General features: G+C 47.3%; 9 protein-coding genes across 9 annotated transcripts; 5 read left to right on the top strand and 4 right to left on the bottom strand.

Annotated features, from left to right (window-relative positions):
- Nucleotides 1–1,511: 1,511 nt before the first annotated feature.
- On the top strand, nt 1,512–4,095 carry N7478_000969 (beta-glucosidase; the record flags this gene model as incomplete). Its single annotated transcript, XM_056917184.1, has 6 exons — nt 1,512–1,515; nt 1,586–2,202; nt 2,260–2,626; nt 2,679–3,066; nt 3,122–3,552; nt 3,608–4,095. 6 exons carry the CDS (start codon nt 1,512–1,514, stop codon nt 4,093–4,095), a joined length of 2,295 nt encoding a protein of 764 aa, XP_056785064.1.
- Nucleotides 4,096–4,924: 829 nt separating this feature from the next.
- N7478_000968 (NAD(P)-dependent oxidoreductase) lies at nt 4,925–6,078 on the top strand (the record flags this gene model as incomplete). Its single annotated transcript, XM_056917183.1, has 5 exons — nt 4,925–4,942; nt 5,005–5,193; nt 5,244–5,575; nt 5,628–5,765; nt 5,820–6,078. 5 exons carry the CDS (start codon nt 4,925–4,927, stop codon nt 6,076–6,078), a joined length of 936 nt encoding a protein of 311 aa, XP_056785063.1.
- Nucleotides 6,079–7,022: 944 nt separating this feature from the next.
- N7478_000967 (bZIP transcription factor) lies at nt 7,023–8,697 on the bottom strand (the record flags this gene model as incomplete). The annotated part of the gene is made up of 2 exons (XM_056917182.1): nt 7,023–8,152; nt 8,205–8,697. The coding sequence occupies 2 exons, from the start codon at nt 8,695–8,697 to the stop codon at nt 7,023–7,025; spliced, it is 1,623 nt and encodes a 540-aa protein (XP_056785062.1).
- An 827-nt stretch (nt 8,698–9,524) lies between these two features.
- N7478_000966 (GTP cyclohydrolase II) lies at nt 9,525–10,649 on the bottom strand (the record flags this gene model as incomplete). Its single annotated transcript, XM_056917181.1, has 1 exon — nt 9,525–10,649. The coding sequence occupies one exon, from the start codon at nt 10,647–10,649 to the stop codon at nt 9,525–9,527; it is 1,125 nt and encodes a 374-aa protein (XP_056785061.1).
- Nucleotides 10,650–12,035: 1,386 nt separating this feature from the next.
- N7478_000965 (DUF4863 family protein) lies at nt 12,036–12,643 on the top strand (the record flags this gene model as incomplete). Its single annotated transcript, XM_056917180.1, has 2 exons — nt 12,036–12,112; nt 12,172–12,643. 2 exons carry the CDS (start codon nt 12,036–12,038, stop codon nt 12,641–12,643), a joined length of 549 nt encoding a protein of 182 aa, XP_056785060.1.
- A 776-nt stretch (nt 12,644–13,419) lies between these two features.
- N7478_000964 (SAGA-associated factor 29 family protein) lies at nt 13,420–14,715 on the bottom strand (the record flags this gene model as incomplete). The annotated part of the gene is made up of 4 exons (XM_056917179.1): nt 13,420–13,477; nt 13,532–13,816; nt 13,880–14,405; nt 14,541–14,715. The coding sequence occupies 4 exons, from the start codon at nt 14,713–14,715 to the stop codon at nt 13,420–13,422; spliced, it is 1,044 nt and encodes a 347-aa protein (XP_056785059.1).
- A 678-nt stretch (nt 14,716–15,393) lies between these two features.
- Nucleotides 15,394–17,021, top strand: pmi1 (mannose-6-phosphate isomerase pmi1; the record flags this gene model as incomplete). Its single annotated transcript, XM_056917178.1, has 5 exons — nt 15,394–15,424; nt 15,484–15,504; nt 15,559–15,650; nt 15,714–15,951; nt 16,021–17,021. The coding sequence occupies 5 exons, from the start codon at nt 15,394–15,396 to the stop codon at nt 17,019–17,021; spliced, it is 1,383 nt and encodes a 460-aa protein (XP_056785058.1).
- A 463-nt stretch (nt 17,022–17,484) lies between these two features.
- N7478_000962 (putative 6-hexanolactone hydrolase) lies at nt 17,485–18,816 on the top strand (the record flags this gene model as incomplete). Its single annotated transcript, XM_056917177.1, has 4 exons — nt 17,485–17,693; nt 17,768–17,913; nt 18,035–18,618; nt 18,694–18,816. 4 exons carry the CDS (start codon nt 17,485–17,487, stop codon nt 18,814–18,816), a joined length of 1,062 nt encoding a protein of 353 aa, XP_056785057.1.
- A 414-nt stretch (nt 18,817–19,230) lies between these two features.
- On the bottom strand, nt 19,231–20,373 carry N7478_000961 (putative Coatomer subunit epsilon; the record flags this gene model as incomplete). Its single annotated transcript, XM_056917176.1, has 5 exons — nt 19,231–19,339; nt 19,401–19,639; nt 19,707–19,842; nt 19,915–20,293; nt 20,349–20,373. The coding sequence occupies 5 exons, from the start codon at nt 20,371–20,373 to the stop codon at nt 19,231–19,233; spliced, it is 888 nt and encodes a 295-aa protein (XP_056785056.1).
- Between the last annotated feature and the right edge of the window lie 432 nt (nt 20,374–20,805).

The following is a 20,805-nucleotide window of genomic DNA, read 5'->3' as shown; positions in this document are numbered from 1 at the left end:
ACGTGCGATGGAACCTTCAAATCTTCAGCGATCAGCAATCAAATCGTACTACTACTGATACCTAGGTACAGAAGATGTTTCGGACCAGCAGCCCTGGAAGCCGTAGCCAATCGACAAAGATATAGTAGTATATTGACTTAACAATTGTATACACTGACCGCCCAGCTATTAACTTGAAATTGCTTAGTGACCCCCATAAACTAATCAAGTGAATCATTGGTCCTTCCTAGTAGGGTCCTGAACAAGTGCCGAGCAATGCGGTGTGGTTTCCCTAACTGCATTTGACCCACACCAATCGTACATGTGCAATCGCCGGCTCTTCTTGCCACGGAGCCTCTGCTCATTCCGACTGTTTTGAGAACTATGCAAAGGGATGCTACATGGGCCGATGTTTCCCCGGTTGTTGCGATCGGAGTTAAGGAAATAAGGCGCCGATCGGTGGAGATAATTGCGTCTCGATTAACCTAATGGGGAAGGTGAGCCAGCTTTGAAAGCTGCAGCAGTTTTTGTGGGGTATATGAATGGGCCCAAGCAAAGGAGAATATCCGCTCGACCTTTTGTCTTACATATGCATTTTGTTTAATAGGAGAAGTAACAGGCATAGTCTATAGGTTGATGATTTAATTCTAGGTTGATAATTCAATTGTTTATCTTTTCATGAAGGGCCAAAAGCGTTGGCAATAGTTTGTGTTCCGAGTCCCTCACTTAGGTCTGACTTTCATTGGGTTTATGGATCAACAACTTGAACAGCCCAAACGATACCGCCTGGCATTCAAGTTTGTATGGTCAATCAGATTAAACAATGCCGTAGAAATTTGAATATACCAGTACCCAATCGATCGCACCTATACCCCATCCTTAGCACTGGAACAATTCCATTCGGCTACACGTTCCGAATTAAGCACATTTCTTTCGAAAATTCAACGGAGTGAATCTCCAATTGGAAACCTACAATTGGTCTCGCAATAATTCCAAGTTTACCTCAGAAGGCAGTACATCCGTACTACTCGGATTGACCCGCCCAAAAACGGGTCAATCACGGACCTCGACTCGGACCTGTCTCCGTTTCCCCGTCAAATACACCTTGGCATGACTTCAGCGGCCCTAGCGTCGGGGTGATCTCGTAAGGGTCCTCCGGCTGAACTTCGGGTGAAATGCACTTAGGTTTGATTTGATTAAAGTACTGAGGATCCTTGCTGAATGAAGACGTTGCATAACGCGGGGTCTCTCCCAATAGAGGAGGAATCAGCAACATTGAAGCCTCATTGCCAAAGGAGCTTGAGAAACAGCCTAAGCAAGATAGATGTTGGAAGCGGGAAAATTATTGTTTTATTCCAGAGGAACTGAGACTATAAATTGAGAGGAAGACACAGATTCTTGGATTATACCTTGTCATCTAAATCTGTCTTGACATCAACTGTCTTTTGATCTGAATTGGCCAAAGATATAAATGTCGTATTCAAAGTTAAAAAGGGCATTTGGCCTTTTGCTCCTATCTGCAGGGGTAGTCAATGGGTCATCCGATCACATTCCATACCGTAGGTGTCGAATATGGACTTTTGAAACCGAAACTGACAACCGACAGCAAATGCAACAGGAGCGGAATGGGATTGTGCTTTTGGACAAGCGAGTGACTTTGTGTCCCAGCTCACACTTGACGAGAAAGTGCTGCTTGTCTCAGGCACCGAGGGTCCATGTGTGGGAAACATTGCTCCTATTTATCGCCTCAACTTCACTGGTCTCTGCATCCAAAACGGGCCTCTTGCACTCGAGCAAGGCACATACTCATCCGTTTTCCCAGCTGGTATAACCATAGCGGCTACCTGGGACAAGAAGATTGCATTTCAAAGGGGCTTTCAGCTCGCAGAAGAATTTCGTGGTAAGGGCTCGCAGGTTATTCTGGGCCCGGTAGCTGGGCCTTTAGGTCGCTCTGGGATGGGAGGAAGAAATTGGGAGGGATTTTCACCGGATCCATATCTGACTGGTGACCTCTTCACATCTTCGATCAATGGTATACAGCGGGCTGGTGTCCAGGCATGTGCGAAACATTATATTGGAAATGAGCAGGAGACCCAGCGCCAACCTACAACCGATGACGGAGGTAATACTATTGAGAGTGTTTCCTCCAATATAGATGACCGTACATTGCACGAATTGTATTTGTGGCCTTTCCAACAAGCAGTAAAGGCTGGAGTGGCATCGGTGAGACTCAAGTCCAGAATAAAGAAACAGATCACATATCTAACAATTCTATCTTAGATCATGTGCAGTTACAACAGGCTTAATCAGACATATGGTTGTCAAAACGACAAGGCTTTGAATGGCATCCTCAAGACTGAGCTTGGTTTCCAGGGATACGTGATGTCTGATTGGGGAGCAACTCATAGCAGCTCGCCTGCTGTTAATGCAGGCGAAGATATGGATATGCCTGGTATAAGCAAAGGCTACACTGTCTTCTGGCATCAGCACCTCAAGGAAGCTGTTAAAAACGGATCTGTTGCAATTGAGAGACTGGATGATATGTGTCGTCGAGTGATGACTCCATACTACCACCTCAAGCAAAATGAAGGCTTCCCTGCGATCGATCCGAGCGAAAAAGATCTAAACGCGCTCTTGTTTTCAACCCGTGAGTATTACGAACTTAATTTATGGACCTTTTTGCTAATAGAAGCCGCCAGCCGATGAGTACAGGTTCAATTTTACGTACGGTTCTCAGCCCAATGTCGACGTCCGAAAGAATCATGGAGCTGCAATTAGAGCAGCCGCGGCAGCAGGAACCGTGTTGTTGAAAAATGTGAACAACACTCTACCACTGAACCAACCTGAACGTATCGGGGTTTTTGGCAACGATGCAGGCGACCTTACGAATGGAATGTCTTACTTTTTTTTCAATGGTGTTGGAAAGTACGAATACGGCGTGCTTCCCACCGGCGGAGGATCTGGTTCTGGTCTATTCACATACGTCGTGAGTCCATTGGAAGCTATCAAGCAGAAGGTGAATTTCAAGAAAACGCTGGTTCAGTATGTCTTGAATAACAGTGCCATCACTGAGCCTGACAGTCCATAGTAAGTCACACCGCTGGAATTACTTAGTGGTTCAAAGCTTGCTCACTTCATACAGCCTCCTCGCTTTTCAGCCGTCTACCCCCGATGTTTGTCTGGTCTTTTTGAAAAGTTGGGCGACTGAAAGTGAAGACCGAGAGACTTTGAGTTTTGACTGGGACGGAGACAAGGTTGTCGAGAACATTGCTGCAATGTGTCCTAATACAGTCGTCATCACTCACTCAAATGGTGTGAATGTTATGCCCTGGGCAAACCATCCTAATGTCACGGGCATTCTCGCTGCTCATCTTCCTGGAGAGGAGGCTGGTAACAGTATCGTAGATGTCCTCTGGGGTGACGTTAACCCATCAGGTCGTCTGCCATACACCATCGCGAACAAAGAGTCCGATTACTCTTTCGCTCCGATTACCAACTCTACAACTCTGGTCAACACTCATGACCCAACGGCATGGCAGGCAAACTTTACGGAAGAAGTTTTGATCGACTATCGTGAGATGTCACTCTTGTGATCAAGTAACATGGAAATATTACTGACCATTCACAGGCCATTTTGACTATTACAATAAGTCCGTGCTCTATGAATTCGGATATGGTCTTTCCTACACCACCTTCTCAATTAGCAAAGAGATCGACATTCATTCTTTGTCCAAAGGGCATGTAACAGCGACTCCACCTAACGCAAAGACTCTGCCCGGTGGAAACCCGCATCTCTGGGATGATCTGTATGAATTGTCTGTGTCGATCAAGAATACCGGCAAGGTCGCAGGCGCTGCCGTGCCTCAACTGTATATTATGTTGCCTCGAGGCTCTGTGAAAGGATACGTGGCCAAAAGTGTTCTGCGAGGGTTTGAGAAAGTACACCTCACTCCAGGACAGTCGGAGAAGGTGACATTCAAATTGAGCCGGCGCGATATCAGTCACTGGGATACCGTCCGTCAGGAGTGGGTGATTCCAACCGGAAAAGCGGAGGCTAGAGTTGGTTTCTCAAGTAGGGATTTCCATGCGTCTACATCATTTCGACCCCTGGAATAAGTTCATACACGAGAGCCGGAAACGCTCACGTTATGGAAAGAGGGGGACGCCGGCTTGCGGTATCCGTAGTGTGGAAATAGGCTTGCTGCGACAGCCTACGTCTGCCGGGTGCAGCAGGAGATATGGAGAGGAGAGCCTACGGATAGCTGTGAAAGAGGAGTGGTCTGGATTGTTATACTATCGAAGATGTTTCTTAGATACAGAAATACTATTGACTCACGCCAACATCGCAGGAGATCTCCACTAAAATGTCTAAGAAGAATCATGTGGGCCAAATTAGGCATTTTGATAGAGACGGGGCTAGGAATAGGTGGACTGCATGCTTAATCAAGGCAATGTAAATACTAGTAGTAGTCTTGATCACACAAGAGGATTTGAGGGCGTCCACAACACAACGTGAGAGAACCCGCTCTTTGACACGTTAACAGAGGAAGCCTCGAAAATAAACATAGCTAGAATCTACAGTATACTATAACTCAGAAGAATCGACCTAAGAAAATTACCCCATACCGGGATAATTTACTCGGTCCGATCTCCATACAAGAAACTTTAGCCTCCTATCGCCCAACCGTTCCCCCCTATCGGCCGACTCCGATTCCCTCGGGAAACGGATGATCCACCATCGGCAGTTCCAGAAACACCTGTCACTCTACCTAATCCCAGCAACCATCTCAATAACTAATATCAAGACAAATTCGATAACACAAGAACGTGACAGCTAAGCTGTGCGTAGCGTCACACGACTCGACCTTGTCTCTTTGCTGCAGGGATTGGCACCCGCAACACCCAATCACCGCGACTATTACCATATCAAAACCACCAGAACAAAATGACTCAAATTGGCTGGGTAAGCACTCAATCGATATCTTGAAGTTACTGAAACATTAAAGAAATTAAACAATAATACAGTATGGCCTCGGCTCCATGGGCCTCGCAATGGCAAGCAACCTACAGCGACACCTGGCCTCCAAAAAGGCACTGAGCCTGCTCTATTCCAATCGCACCTTATCGCGCGGTGCACCACTGCAAGCTCTCGGTGGTGTTCCCGAGCAAAGCTTCGATAAGCTTGTCTCCCGCTGTGGCGTTATCTTCACCATGGTAGGACCATTGATTATGTGGCGTCGCGTCTGTAACTAAGATCTGTCTAGGTTGCAAATGACTCTGTTCTACAGAGTCTCGTCTCTTCTGCTGTTGAATCTGGCCATTCTCTCAAAGACAAGATCTTTGTTGATTGCTCGACCGTTCATCCTGAGACGGTGAGCTCTGCAATTGCCCAGCTGAAAGGACCCGGGGCGTCGTATGTTGCCGCGCCGGTCTTCGGTGGGAATCCCATTGCTGTGGATGGAAAGCTTGTGTTTGCGATCGGAGGTCCTAAGAGTGCGACTGATGTCGTGAAGCCGCTTATTCAAGATGTGATGGGTCGCAAGGTGATTGAGTGCGGTGAGGATGCGACTAAGTCTTCCTTGTTGAAGATTGCGGGGTATGTCACAATTCGTTGGCTAAGTTGTTAAATGAAAAGCTAACATTTACAGAAACATCGTGACTGTTAACATGATGGAGGCCGTTGGTGAGGCACAGGTCTTCGCTGAGAAGACAGGGCTTGGAACTGGTCCCATGGAAGATTTAATTGGCGAAGCATTCGGTCCTGTGGCTGGTGGATATTCTAAGAGGTATATGAACCCACTCGCTCAAATACTAAAGATATTGTTCTTACTATTTTCTAGATTGACAACTGGGGCATATGCACCACCCCTGGACTCACATCCTGGATTTGGCGTATCATTAGCCATTAAGGATGCTAGACATGCGATGACGATGGCGCAGGAACGAGGTGTTCAACTTCCTGGTCTTGAGCTTGCTCGTGCGAATATGGAAGCTGCTAGGAATTTTGGTGGTGAATGCCTTGACAGTAGCTCGATGTATGGAGTACTGCGACAAAAGGCTGGCCTTGCGTTTTGGAATGAGAAGAGCCGACAGTCTTAGATTGTGTAATACCCTATTCTGTGAATTATGCTACCTCTGCAGCGTGTTTCGCTTCATGTAGTTTGGAACTCAATGCCTTGTCATGTAAACTACGATTGACTGAAATAAAAGTAGATTACACGTGTTCTATTTATTTGATGGGATATTCGAAAGCGGTTAAGAGTACTGTATAACACTAGTATCGATTATATGCAGCCCTGGGGGCGATACTACCTGGCAGCATATTAAACGTGATGATCCTACTTATCAGACACACAGACTCGGAGACGATAAGCTTGAGCCAGAGGTATTAAAGGGACCATTACGATTTCTACTATCTTTGGCATTGACTTCGAGTCAATTTGGATTTGAGATGGAGCCCGACTCATACAATACTTATCAAATAGATATCTAGAGACATAATAGTACCTAACAGTCTGCTATAAAATATAATGAATTTATAAAATTATTAGCTATGGAGAGCTTTACTACCTAGTACATATCACTACCAAAGCCAGAGGGGTATATCGTTATGGACGAAACCCCAGGGATCCATCTGTTCTAGACCTTTTTGGTGCAACGTGAATCAGCTCGAACGGAAAGAAATGCCAGGGGTTCAAGCATGGACAATTTTCTTGCATGTTATCATAGACACGGTATGAATGTGCATACCCCGGATAATCTAGACCGAAAATGATACAGATAGGAGCCAAAGAAAGAGCAAGAGAGAAATTCTATCTGATAGGGGGGGAAAAAGAAAAAAATGAAGAAACATCATTTCTCCTGAGAATTGTTCAAGTACGCCCGGCCAAACCGCAATGCAAAAAGGCATGATGACCTAGGACGATATCCAACACCAACACCCTCGATCACTCGAAACGCTTAAATTCGCGAGAAGTAGAACAACAAAAAGGCCAAAGAAGCTACACCAAGTCCAGCTTGGCCGAAACAACAGTATGCACACCCTACATAGAGCGAGGAGGAGAGCTAGGAGGGTTCAGCTCCGGTCTGATTCGGGTAGTGTCTACGAGACCAGGATAAGTCTCCGCGAACATTGGCCCCAATGACCAATTGTTCATATTGCGCATATGCCTTTCAAAAACGGGATTAATGAGCAATTCATCCGAATCGCCAACAGATAATAAGCAATCCGTAGCATGGTATGGCCAATTAACAGACATTCCCCGCGTGAATGGGATAAACCAATTATCGAACGGGTAGTCTTGATGAGCGGTAGTAATCCGGTCACGCATACGCGGCCAAGGAACATAATCCATCCAGGCTGGATGTGGCTGGATAAGCTGAGTAGGACGTGGCGTAAGCCAGTCGGGTAGTCGCTCATAGTTTTCCTGCGTGGGGTATATTTGCCAACGCATTAGGAGGAACATGGTGTATAGCACGGCGACCTGTTCTGGAAGTGATGAGATATCTGGAAATGTACGGAGAATATCCGTGAAGACCTTTGATACGGGATGGGAATTGGCGCTCTTTTCTGGATTCAGCAGTGAGGAAACACTTGGGTATGGGGGCCCGACTAGCTTCTGGCGGGGTATTCCTTGCGCGGCCTCGTGTTGTCTATTATGAAGGAAGTCTAACAGAATGCTGTCGAGCGGGCAAGTCGGCGCGATATTTTTGATAGGTGTAGCAAATGCGGATGGTGTTTGTTCGGATGCTTGTTCGGATGAGCAGTTTAATGGCTGTAAGTATGCTGGGGATGACGGAGTTGGGGTCGGATGCGAAGTGCGAATATTATCTGAGCTGCTGCGCCGCACATGGTCGACCTTGGGGACAATCTGTGAAGCATCTAGAAGGAAATTGAAGCCCAGTCGCTCTTCGTGTCCAAAATCTAGGCCATGGGCAACGCTCTGAGAGACGTTCAATCGAGGATGGGCGCCGTGACTACTATTACGACGGCTTCCCAAAGTCGGCGCAGATTGTGTAGGAGAAGGCGTGTCGATACTGCCAATGGATTCGGCATATGGCTTTTCCGTTGCCAGAGAGTGGTGATGGGATGTCAAATTGTCTGGATCGGGGAGAGGAGAATCGTGGGATAGAAGTGGGGCCGGTTTCGCATGGGCCAGGAAAGGAGGCAGATCTAAAGAGGTCAGTGGGAGGTCTGCAAGACAATTTAAATGACTGTATCATACCTGGTATTTCTGGTCTTGCAAGCAGAGGCTGGATGATATCCATTGCAGCTTTAAGGCTGTTCCGGAGCTCCTGGTTCTCCACTCTGACTCGTTCATGGTGTATCAAGGCTGCCTGGAGATCGAGGACTGGTTTTTGCGATGAAAGGTCCCGAACTTGCTGTTCCAAAGCTTCGATATGAGTTTTCGTGCGCTCGCGAATTGCGCGTTGAGCTTGGCGGTCATTGGCACGCTTCTTAGCCAACTGGTCCGCGGTGAGATTCGCAACACCTCGTGCGGAGGCACTATTCAGTTTGCGCTTGCGCCCAGCCGTTGTGACCGGGCTGTTTATATCATTTTCCACCAACGAGTATTCTGGGCCGAGGGAAGTCGATCGTGAGAGCGCAGGGGAGTCTTCTGGCTTTGGAATGGGGGTGGGATGCGAATTATCTATCAACGTGTCGAGTGGCGACGGCGCCGCATAATCGCGGGGGTCGGTCGGAGCGCTACTGGCCATTGCCGGACATGCGCGCTATGTGCAAGTCAAAGCCATTCAAAAAAGACGGAAGGAGATGGGAGGAACTCAAAAGGGGCGGTTGAGTCAGTTGCGCGGCAAAGGTATTGCTGGTATGGGGTGGGTGGGTGGAGAGCGTATGTGAGATCCCAAGATCACGGTAACGAGAATTTTGGGTTCGGAGGCAGCGGGCGCGGGCAGACCCGTCCGACCTTGTCTAGCTGGAAATATTCACTCAAAATTGTCTCGAGTTAAACAAGGTCATTGTTCAATGCTCGATCATGTTAAGATATCCAAAAAATTGTCAAGGTAATGTGCATGGCATTTAAGATCTACCAATTAAGACAGACGCGGCAATGATCCACCTGCAAAGGAGTGGAAATAACGTTGAAATCAAATCCCGAAACTCCAAAGACTCCCAAAATCGAAAACGGTATATAAACTTGTGCAAGATATTTTCTGAAAATCAAACTGCCGTCTGTTCTTGGGCCAAATTCAAAATGGCACAGAGAGAAATGAGCTTATACAAGAATCGGCAACGACAAGGGATATGCAAGAATTCAGTAGAAGGTGGTCGTGTCGATCGTGTACAAGAGTATTGTGGTTCCCGATAAAAACAAGAAAGGGGAAATAAAATAGTAAAAAATAAGCCGCAAGCCTTTCCTCCTTTTTAATGGACAAAAGAAAGAGATTGAATATAGAGACAATGGCGAGCAGGGGTGTAGCGTGACCGCTAATGATTATTGGAGCATATGGCCCATTTTTGAGATCTATCGCCATAAGTTGCATTAGCGTGCATCCACAATCGCAATTTCGGTCCGGTTAGAGCGCTAACATACCTTAGTCTTCAAATATCCTTCAATCTCCGAGCTCTTGATACCTCGTTCTCCTCCAGTGCGCCATGCCAGTGGGACCATGGGGACTCTCTCTTTAACGAGCACTTCGCGGTTAGGTCCCTCAATGGCTCGGACTTTGTCTGGGTTATTAGTTAACAAACGAATTCCATCGGGGTGAATATCCGCGCCACAGCCCAAGTCCTCTAGCATAGCGGTTGCTAAGCCGTAACTTCGAGCATCGGCCGGGTGTCGCAAGAGGAGATTAGCCTCGACAGTATCGGAGCCGAGATCCTGTAAATTGTAGGCCTTTAATTTCTCGCCAAGTCCGATTCCTCGGCCCTCTTGTCGCAGATAGACAATGACACCTCCTGCAGATTGGGACTTCAATGATTGTGCTTCTGGCGGCGCGTCAGATGACAGATCTTCGACAGGGAAAGACATCAGTCGTGCGGCTTCATCCAACTGCTCGCCACAATCGCATCGGGCAGACCACGCTGTTTCTCCGGTATAACATTCTGAGTGAATGCGCACAAGTGGTGGCTGAACCTCTCGGCTTGCGGATGATTGCGACTCTGTTTGCTTCTCGTCATCAAACCAACTGCTGACTCTTCCCGGGTGCAGTTTGCCCACGTATGCGCCGCGAATCATACGATCCATCTCTGTCTCGCCAGGCTTCACTTCATCAAGACTGCGACTTCGAATATTGTTGCCGAACACAATGGCCAGATGCTCTTTATTATCCAAATCGTTGAGGTAAAGATGCAGGAACATCTCGGCACCATTTGTGGTTGGGATTCGCGCTCGGACAATGCATTCAACCTTTGGAAGCTGTTGGAGCAGTTTGGGTCTCTTCACTTGATCGGCAGGACGCTGAAGACCTGCCGCTTGGTTATGGTGGAGTATTTTCGCTGGGTTTAAATCGAGGTTCAAGGTACCGCCGGGTGTCGCGGGCGGGGTGAATGCGGGCGACAGTAGCGAGTCCGGTAGAGCTGGCGTTTGCTCTCCAGTCGGAGTGCTGCTTTTTTGACTCACATCGTCTGATGTGTCTTCTGGCTTGCTGGTAGGGGGGTTTGGCTGCGGGGCGAGTTTTGGAGAGGCATGTGCCGGTAAGTCTGCCATTTCGGCGATTGGAAAGAGAAATGGGTGAAGAAGAGGGGACGATTTCCTTGGTAAGAAGCTTTGCAGCGCAGAATCCAAGGACTAACAAGCACGTCTAAGCATTCAGCTAAGCTTTCTCACAATTGATCTTTTTGTGTATCTGAAGTTGAGAGTCAATGGCGTTATTTAATCAACCGCCACCGAGCCCGGTCTTCGGGGCCCTCGGCATGAGGGGGCTGACTCATCGTGGTGGAGATCCCTGTCACTGCTTACAATAGGCCGCGCTGCCCGCAGGGACCCCTTGATGCGCGAAGACCGCTTTGCTATAATTATTAGTCATGGTTTTGAGATGTGGAAAACTACGAGAAAATACTTAAAGTGGTTTTCTACACGATAAGATTTGCTTTTTATGCTGATTGTTGGAGTACTTCGGGTGTGGCTAACAACGAAGGATATGCGCTGCCGCTCTCAGCGCCGCCTTGGAGAAATGGAACCATTCCGACCTCTCCAAAAACAGGAACTTTCTCGATGTAGAGGAGATTAAAGGATGGGTGCAGAGCCAGTCTCTATAGTTGATCTGCAGAAATTTCAATATTTTCCAATGGGATATTTGGCCTTAGTATATATGTGACAAGTAAAATGTAATCCTTAGCTAAAGATTACTTGTCTCCAGGGCTACGAAGTACATAATATAGGATCATTGTATGTACTCCGTGCTCCGTAATCCGTACATAAGGCTTAAGCCGAGCCAAAAGCGCGTCTGCGGATTCGACCAATAATAGATGCCTCTAGCACCAAGAAGTGGGGCTGATCTAGCAGCTTCCATTGCTTATGAGATGATGATTAGGACGATAAGCGGATCTCATTGTCCGCGTATATCCATATATCCGATTCAATGAACTACACGCCAAGTGGAATGTAATATACCAGAATCCATTGTCATAGTCCATGGATATGCATAGATAATATTCTCATCAACATGCAGGGAATATCGCTATATCGACACACTTTGTATATCATTCTTGAAGCGGTGCAAAATAACCACCTGTATGCGAACTAGCTTCAATACTCCGATTTAGATACGAAATTAAAAGATTCAGATATCTGCGTGTGTCGCTTTATTGGTCAGATACATAGCAAACTAACATGAGAATTCCAAAACATCGCGATATGAGGTGATGTACTTTCTCAAAAACAAGCGCGTAGAACTCCGAGGTTGGCACGCCAGCCACCCATGGACCGTCGCTTACCCCACATTCTTGCGTACCGGATAGATCGCTCACAGCCTCGTAAACTGCCACCACGTACACACCCCTCTTCTCATATGATTGTCTAAATTGACTTGGGATCTCCATATACCACTCACTGCAAAATCGAGAAACAAAAGTTTCAAGCAAAAGTCTCAAAATGACCTCAGATGATCACCCCAACAAACAGAAACTGATTGCCCGTGCCCGAGAGTTTCTAGCTGAGGTCGAGGAACTGTACAATTGCACCACGCAGGCAAGCTTGCTCTTGAAACAGAGACTAACAAACCACTTAGAACCCCCGGCAAAGAACTCGAAGAAAGACTAAATGCCAACTACGGCTCTGGAAATGCATACTATGAGGACTTCTGCGCTCTAATTCGACAGGGCATATTGAATAACGAAGGATGGCTAGCGACCGATGAAGTCGATGGCCCGAAGTATCGCCGGTCCAGATTATGCCAGCCATCAGAAGAAAATCGTTTCTTTAGCATTACCGCCGTATATATGGTTAGTCAAGATGTGTATCGTGGCCAGTATCATTTGCATCCATACGGTGAAATCAATTGTGTGATTCAAATAGATCCTTCAGCTGAATTGATGGGTATGTCTGGGTGGCAGGGTGCTGGATGGACATCACCGGGTGCAGGAACGCATCATTATCCCGAGGTCCGTGGAGGTGCATTGGTCGCTTTGTTTTTTCTCCCTGCTGGTCGTATTTCGTACAGCAGAGCGAAACCAGGGGATGCGCAGCCAATTGTTATTTAGGAATCAACTTGATGTTATGTAGACTTCCAGCTAAAAATACCACCTGGGCAATAAGTATCGCTTCCGAGTCCTTTTTGGTATTATATGCCAATGAATACTTTTTTTAGTACTATATATCTGTGCACCAGTGTCATTACTTTTGGGACCATGCCACTACTACTGCCTTTGGGACCACTATGTATGATGGCCATTGCTTTTTGGTTCATACCATTACTGTGAATGCGGGGTCATTATCTTTAAATAGATGTCATTGCTTTTTATGCCTCGTTATTGCCTCCGACGTCAGACGTCCACTGGTCTACGCCATTGCTCAGCTGGCTACTGAATACGTATACTAGAGCCTGGGATATAAGATAGCTAGTCAATACACGGGACTTTATAATTGTATAAGCCAAACTTATAATCACCAAAATCAGCTTTCGAGTTAGTATCTATGAAATTATTTCTTTCCAACAGTCGGCGAAATGAATGACATGTGACTTTGACAGATACATGACAATCATCTTGGTAAATCTCCCAAGCCTTGGTAGGTTCAATAAATGAATACTGACTCTATTTATTGACTCTAACCTTGGAGGTTTTCGAGGTATGCTAATTAAGTATGACTGATTGGCTTTAGCGAAATCCTGATTGATATCCTGGGACGAAGTCGGAACATGGGATTTTTAGTTGTTGGTAGGAGTCCACCAGCGATCAAGAAAATTGGGCACATGTATCCATAGTATAGTTATAGTAAAAAAGACATCATTCAATTGTTGGTTACGACCAACGAAAGCTCATGCAAGATATGTCATGTAGCCAGGGGCATCGCTTGAACTCCAAAGTAGCGCCTCGCTAAAGGGTATCACATCATCATATCAGATCATAGACATCTGAGGACCGACTAACTATTTGCCCGGAATATCCAAAACATAGAGTCGATCGACTTCCATCTCTTTATCATCCTCCTCTCCCTCGAATTTCAGACGATATGCATCCTTCTTTGAGCCCATTACCTCGGCCCGGTAGAATGTAGTAGTATCGGGGTACCTCGCGAGAACTTGTTTCCCAGAAGGAAATGATGGTAGAGAGCTGCTGACTTGCGGAATTGGGATAAGAGACGAAGCAGTGGTCTTGAAAACAGCACCATGCTCGCCATTTTCGTTAGGCTCGGGGTCCTGAACATCGTACCACCTGCAAACAAAACACAATCAGCTAATATGGATCGACAATTGGTCAATAAAACATGATACGTACCGTTTCTTGTGACCATCACCTGAGATATTCTTGATTATGCACTGAATCCCTTCCCCTTCAACTCCTTGTTTATTCTTGTTATGTTTGAACACCACCTGAGCTCCGACAACAAGGAGCCCACTGCGCTCTGCTACAGTTCCCTTGATACCCTCAGACCCTTCTTCAATTTTCACTGCGATTCCGTCATTTCGTCCCTGTCCCTGGGCACTTGACACGCTGGTACTGCGTGGAACATTGCCTTTCGACCGACTGTTCTTGTCCACACCCGAGGCACTCGGCGAGTCCGTTGCCGAGCTCTCAATATCAGACCTCTTCTTCCGGGACTTCGATAATCCGGATGATCGTTGCGGCGGTGCCTCGGCCTCCGAAGCTTTCCTTAAAGCAGTAAGAAGCTCGAGGTTCTTAATCACATCACACGGTTCATCCATCATAATAGAGCGTTCCTCTTCACTGAGTTTCTGACTTTGACGCAGCCATGTATCGAGTTGGTCGTGATCCGCCATTGTCGGTCCTTCGGTTGGAGAGCCTTACTTTTAGTTTATGTTGTATTTCTTTGGAAGTAGGCATATCCCGCGTCCGGGACGCGTATGACGCAACGCGGGGAGAGGTCACCGACATTGCCGTCGCATTCGCGCGGAGCGGGAGTAGATTCAGAACTCACTATTTCCATCACGAGTAATTTTATCCGCTAAAGTTTTGATTTGATCGGATAATGTCGCTTGCTGGTCGAATTTCTCCTTGGACTTTTGGATATCCTGGCATATCCTTGTCCATAGCTCCATCTCCTCGTTGTTGCCGAGGCCGTTGTCTCTGGGTCGGGGGCGGTTACGAGACATGATGGTTCAATATCACGGAAGGATAATTGAATATTTCGAGTCGATTGAGCAAGAATTCGAGGAGAAGAGAAGAGAGAACAAAGAGAATGGCAAGGGTAGGGTAACTGAGGGAGCTGGGGATCCCGTGAAATGACATTCCGGACGATAAGAAAGGCGGTCGGATAACCGCGCGCCTATTCTTGGCACAAATGAGGTTCCTGATGAGCGCGGGCAGTATACAAAGCATGAGATGAATCCTGGGTTTTACATATTCAATTCTATGGGATATTACAGATTATAAGTTGAAGTAGTGTAATTGTGTCTGATCACATTCAGTTGTGGCCCTTAATGCTAATAGTATTGAATGTAGGACTATATTTTTGCGTGTTCTTCGTTATTCCGTGTTAATGCGCCTCAAAGCGGAAATGTAGTTCATTTGGGATGTTTGCGGGCAAAACCAGCACGAATATTTACTTTGGCCGATCTTGTACATTTCCCGATATTTTCTTGCGGTTGCATTGCCACAAGCAGCAATAATTTCGGGCGTATTCTCCGACCGTGTCCACTTCCATTAATTCCTTAACATAAGAGGAACCCCCGGTCCCTAGTGACAGCTCACCGGGAGTCTTGGCGTGGAGATTCTGCGTAATAGAAAACCACTGAAGCGTCCCCTCATTCTTCTCAAACAAACCCACCAAAATGCAGATTCCATTACTTCGGCTACAATGCGGTATGTATACGCATTAATACATTTGTTATATGATTTATGCTAATTTACTTCATATGTAGGCGTCAACAGTTACGACTGGGGTAAGCTTAAAACAACTTCAGTTAAATAAAGCCCCGCACTAAACTCCGTCATAGGCAAGGTCGGCGAGACGTCCGCTGCAGCCCGTTATGCGGCCACAACGGCAGCTCCAGGTTTTGAGATCGAGGCTGAGAAGCCATATGCGGAGGTAATCTAGAACCCGGCTTTTCGTTTGCTATGCATCCCACCAGTGATTAACGAGTTATTCTAGCTTTGGATGGGTACTCATCCTTCCCTACCTTCAAAAGACATCGAAACCCAGCGCACACTCCTTGATCTCGTTCAGGATAACCAGGCTTTACTTTCATCGGAAATTAGTGAGCGTTATGCTGCTCGACTTCCTTTCCTCTTTAAGGTGCTCTCAATTGGCAAAGCGCTTAGCATCCAGGCCCACCCCAACAAGAAGCTTGCGGAGCAGCTTCATGCGCGGGACCCAAAGAACTATCCCGGTATGCCACGAAGATCGATTGATAACAATAAAATGACACGGGATGCTGATTGAAGGGTCCGAATCACAGATGACAACCACAAGCCCGAGATGACCATTGCGATTACACCGTTCGAGGGACTCTGCGGTTTCCGTCCTCTGGCCGAGATCGTCCATTTCCTGCAAGCGATCAAGCCTCTCCGCGAATTGATCGGAGAGCAAGCCGCGAGCGAATTCGAGAAGATCGTGAACGGGAACGATGAATCGGAGGACGAGACTGTGGTGCAGCGCAACAAAGACGCCCTGCGCGCCCTGTTCACTACCCTGATGGAATCATCCTCCGAGAAGATCGAGGTTGCATCCAAGGACTTGGTGGAATTGGCACAGAGCTCATCAGAGACCTTCGGTACATTGTCTGAAGAGACTGAGACCAACCCAAGCAACCCTGCCGAGCTAGCCTCTATCATCCAGCGACTAAACGGACAGTTCCCCAATGACATTGGCCTGTTTGTGTTCTTCTTCCTGAACTTCATCAAGCTTGAACCTGGTGAGGCGATGTTCTTGAAGGCCGATGATATCCACGCCTACGTCTCTGGCGACATAATTGAGTGCATGGCTTCCTCCGATAACGTTGTGCGCGCTGGATTCACCCCCAAGTTCAAGGATGTGGATACCTTGACCAAGATGTTGACCTACTCCTACGCTCCCATTGAGGAGCAAAAGCTCCGCCCAGTTGACTACCCGTACACAGTCTTCAATGCGACAGCTTACTCAAGCGGCTCTTCTTCTTTGCTGTATGACCCTCCCATTGAGGAATTCAGCGTGGTCAAGACCGATTTGAACCGCACTGGTGCCAAGGCAACCTTTGATCCGGTCGTCGGACCTAGTATCTTGATCTGTACCCGTGGCAAGGGCACAATCACCGTCGGCCACAAGACTGAGGAGATCCAGGAGGGCTACGTCTTCTTCCTGGGAGCGGATGCCGAGTGTATTATTGTGAACTCGGGAAGCGGAGAGGGCGAAGATGATGTTTTCACTACATACAAGGCCTTCTGTGAGCTGGACGGTGAGGACACAGCCGACCAACAATAGGCCCCCGGTTCTAATTGTCAATAGCTTCCACTAGCCGGGCCAATCTGTGATGGAGAAAAAAAATCAAGGTTTATTTAGGACGGATTGAATTTAATGCATGATGATTGAACAAGTGGCTCAATACAAGCTGGGAACCATATCTCAATTCTAGTTCGCTTTCAAGTTGTTCATATACTCTCATCAATCTCTACGAGATTCTTTCAAGTCTAAATATATCCCTGCATAAAATTTGTCAATAGCTTATGAGCAACACCTGCAGGCTTGACCCCTCACCAGGGCCAGCTAGCGGCGGCATCTGCGGCCCCACCAGCAGCTATGTACCGAGGCCAAACAATGGGGAGATCGGCGGGTCTACGGAGAACGAAAGCGGGGATTCGGCACTCTTTTCTCTCAAGAACTCAACGTCACCTCTTCTTCTCCTGTCCTACTCCGTTCACCATAATAAGTCAATTGCCCTTACACAATGGCATCTTTCAAGCGAGTCGACGCCCCCGAGCTGGGCCTTTGGGAAAAGGCCGATATCCCTTTCATCAAGGCTACTATTTACGCTAGAGGGCTACTCGCCGCTCTTCTGGGCGTTTTCCGAGGGAATAGCTACCCCAGAAACTTTAAGCACCATATACTGATGGAAAAAATTCGAACGGGTCTTCGGTTCTCGCCTCGTCAGCAAAAGTAGGTTGTCTCATCATGCTCTCGGAACCCAAGCAGAAACAGTATAATATACTAATGAATTTCTCCCGGAATAGATATCTTAATTTGTCTACTCCCGAGGTCTATGAAACTACCATGAGGCAAAGGGGTCTGGAGCCAGATGCTGTTCCTCTACCACACGATGCAGATGGCTATTGGATTGGCAACAAAAACGCGAAGAAAGTTCTTGTTTATTACCATGGTTTGTACCCTACCTATTTCCTATTTGACATGCACCCTGCATCTCCATAACCAATTCTCACCAAGAAATCCCGATACCACCGAAAACCTTTGAATACATGATGCTAATATATATTAAATAGGCGGTGGTTTCGCTATGGCAGCCATGCGCTCACACATAACATTCTTCGCCGATCTCATCAAGATCCTAAACGATAACGGCTACGACATCGCCGTCTTCTTCCTCCGCTACACTCTAACACCATACGGCACATACCCAACCCAACTCCGACAAGCCGTCGGTGCTCTCCGCTACATCCTCACAGAAGCAAACCGCTCCCCAGCAGACATAATCGTAGGCGGAGATTCAGCAGGTGGAAACCTAGCCATGGCAACGCTGTTACATTTATCGCATCCGCACCCGGAAATCGAACCGCTCACGCTTGATAAGCCACTAGCAGGTGTCTTCTGCTTTGCACCATGGGTAGACTTTAGCTCGGATGGGCCATCTATGACCCAGAATGCGAATAAGGATCTATGTACGGTGTCTGGATTGGAGACGTGGTCTGGTGCGTATTTGAATGGGAGGCCGGGCGATAATTGGAGTGAGCCTAGTCGGGCACCTGCTGAGTGGTGGGCGGATGCGAAGACGGAGCGGATTCTGATGTTGGCTGGGTCTGATGAGATTCTGCTTTCGGGTATTGAGGCTTTTGCGAAGAAAGTCAAGGTACGTCGCGTTTTATTTTTCTTTCATTTTATTCCATTCTGATTATGTGGTGGGGACTTCGCTGATAAACTTTAGACTGTTTTCCCTGAGACGACATATATTGTTGGTTATGATGAGTGTCATGATGCCCATCTATATGTTGGAGAAGCAACCCAGACTGGTAATGAGTTGCGGCGATGGGTTGCTGCCCGCCTGTAGGTATATTGCTTAGCGGAATACATATGAATAATTGGAGTATGGCCTTGAAGTCGATGATCTTTTTTTTGTTCTAGTATATCAGCATAAGTCTCTTGGATCAGCTTTGAAATGTTATTATACCAGGAAAAAAACAAGATGAAGCGCGCACTAGGCAACATAGACAACCACGTATATAAATATGTGAACTTATGAAGATTCAGCAATGTCTCAATGTATCATTTCGAAAGTTAATATATGAAACTCAAACAAAACATGTTTTCAATGGCACTAAGCAGAGGTCGTGTCAACTCATAATAAGCCAGGATATTATACACCCTGGCTCTAAAGAACAGGCTCCACGCAAACAGGATGGTGTATTTTCGCAATATTCCAACAAACGCTCCTAATGTTCCCAGGTCCTAAATCATCCAGCGATTAGGAAGACACCTTGGGGGCATACTTGGCCGCAGCCGTATCGAAGAACTCGCTCTTCTCTTGGATATCGGCAAGGAGGGCGTGTGATGGATCGATTTGCTGGAGTCGGCTACATAATGAGGTTAGCAAAGAGTCGAAATTCGGCAAGGCAAGGCAAGAGCGCTACTTACGACTCCAGATCTGTGCTCGGCTTCCCCGACAGCACATTGAGAACAATTGTGTTGGCAATCAGTTCTGCGTCCTCGGGGTATCTCTCAAGGGCGGTGGTCAGGGCGGCTTCGGCTTCGGGGAGACGGCCTAGATGGAGCTCTGCGACGGCTTGGCCGACGATGGATAGAGGGGCGGAGGTGCTAGGGGCGGAAGCGAGCTCTTCGTAGACGTAGAAGGCGGACTGGTACTTCTCACCACCCTATTAGATGAGAAAACGATTAGTTCTGAGCGTTTGAGTGTCACGACTTCGTAGTTTAGATACGTACAACTCGCAATCCAACCCATGACTCGGCCAAATTGACGAGCAGGGAATCCTGAGCCCAGCGCTTGGCAGCTTGAACCTCCTTAAGCGCGAGATCGGTGCGGTTCTGCTGAAGATGAATCTGAACAATCAAAGAAACACTAGTCACGGCAAAAGTCAGATGATGCCCAAAAGTGCAATACGTCGAGTTCGTAACAAGAAATATCACTCACGCCTCCAAGTTACCCTGGTGCTTGGTCAGAAGGGCAATAGCCTCGTCACTATATCCTTGCACCTGCAAGATTGTAGCGGCCAGAACCTCCACTGTCGCATTCTCGGGGTAGTTTTCAGCGAGCTCCTGAGCCGACTGGAGGGCGGCGTCAGTCTTGCCCGCAGCTTGCTGAGCAAGGGCCTTAACGGCGGCGAGGTCGGGGGTATCTTCTTCGCTTGAGACGTCGGCGAGGACCTCATCGATCTGGCCGAGGGCGATCTGGGCGCGGAGCTTAAGTACACGGGCTGGGAGCTGGTTTTCGGAGGACAGGGCGGCGGTCTCGAAGTCGATCACCTCCTGGTATTGGCCAGAGTGGAAGGCATTGTGAATGTTGAGGAGCTCTATGGGAGGGGTGAGTGAGATGTAATCATAATTTTGGAGATGTGGAATACTTACCGCCCTCTGCTGAAAAGGGATCCATCTTGTTGAGTAGTGGGGTGTTAGCAATGGGATTGATTATGCGGAGGAAGCGGTGTTGATGTTCCCAGGCTGAACTGCATGCTGGCGTTAATGGGGGCAAGGAAGGTCAGCCGAGGGAAAGTGGGCCGACCGCCTTTGAGGCTGTGATATAGTTAAACAAACGAGCAGCCAACTTTTACTACTGATTTTAAGGCAAGAAGTAGTATGAGTTAATTAATTTCGTCGATAAGAGAGCCTGGGTAATTGCGAGTAAGAAAAGATGTTCGGTATTGAGTTTTGGCACATATTGGGGTATTGTTTGGGGCCACATGTGAACAGGCCTGTTGAGTGAAAACCGGATCACATCGAGATTCAAAGTTATAATAATCATATTTCTTATTGGAGCCAAGATGATAAGTGATATTCTAAATCCAAAATTGTGTTGGCGATCCTT

Source organism: Penicillium angulare (assembly GCF_028827245.1).
Source record: "Penicillium angulare strain IBT 27051 chromosome Unknown utg000001l_segment0_segment0, whole genome shotgun sequence".
Taxonomy (NCBI): Eukaryota; Fungi; Ascomycota; class Eurotiomycetes; order Eurotiales; family Aspergillaceae; genus Penicillium; species Penicillium angulare.
Note: the sequence above shows the minus strand (reverse complement) of the source record. Positions and strands in the feature narration are given on the sequence as shown.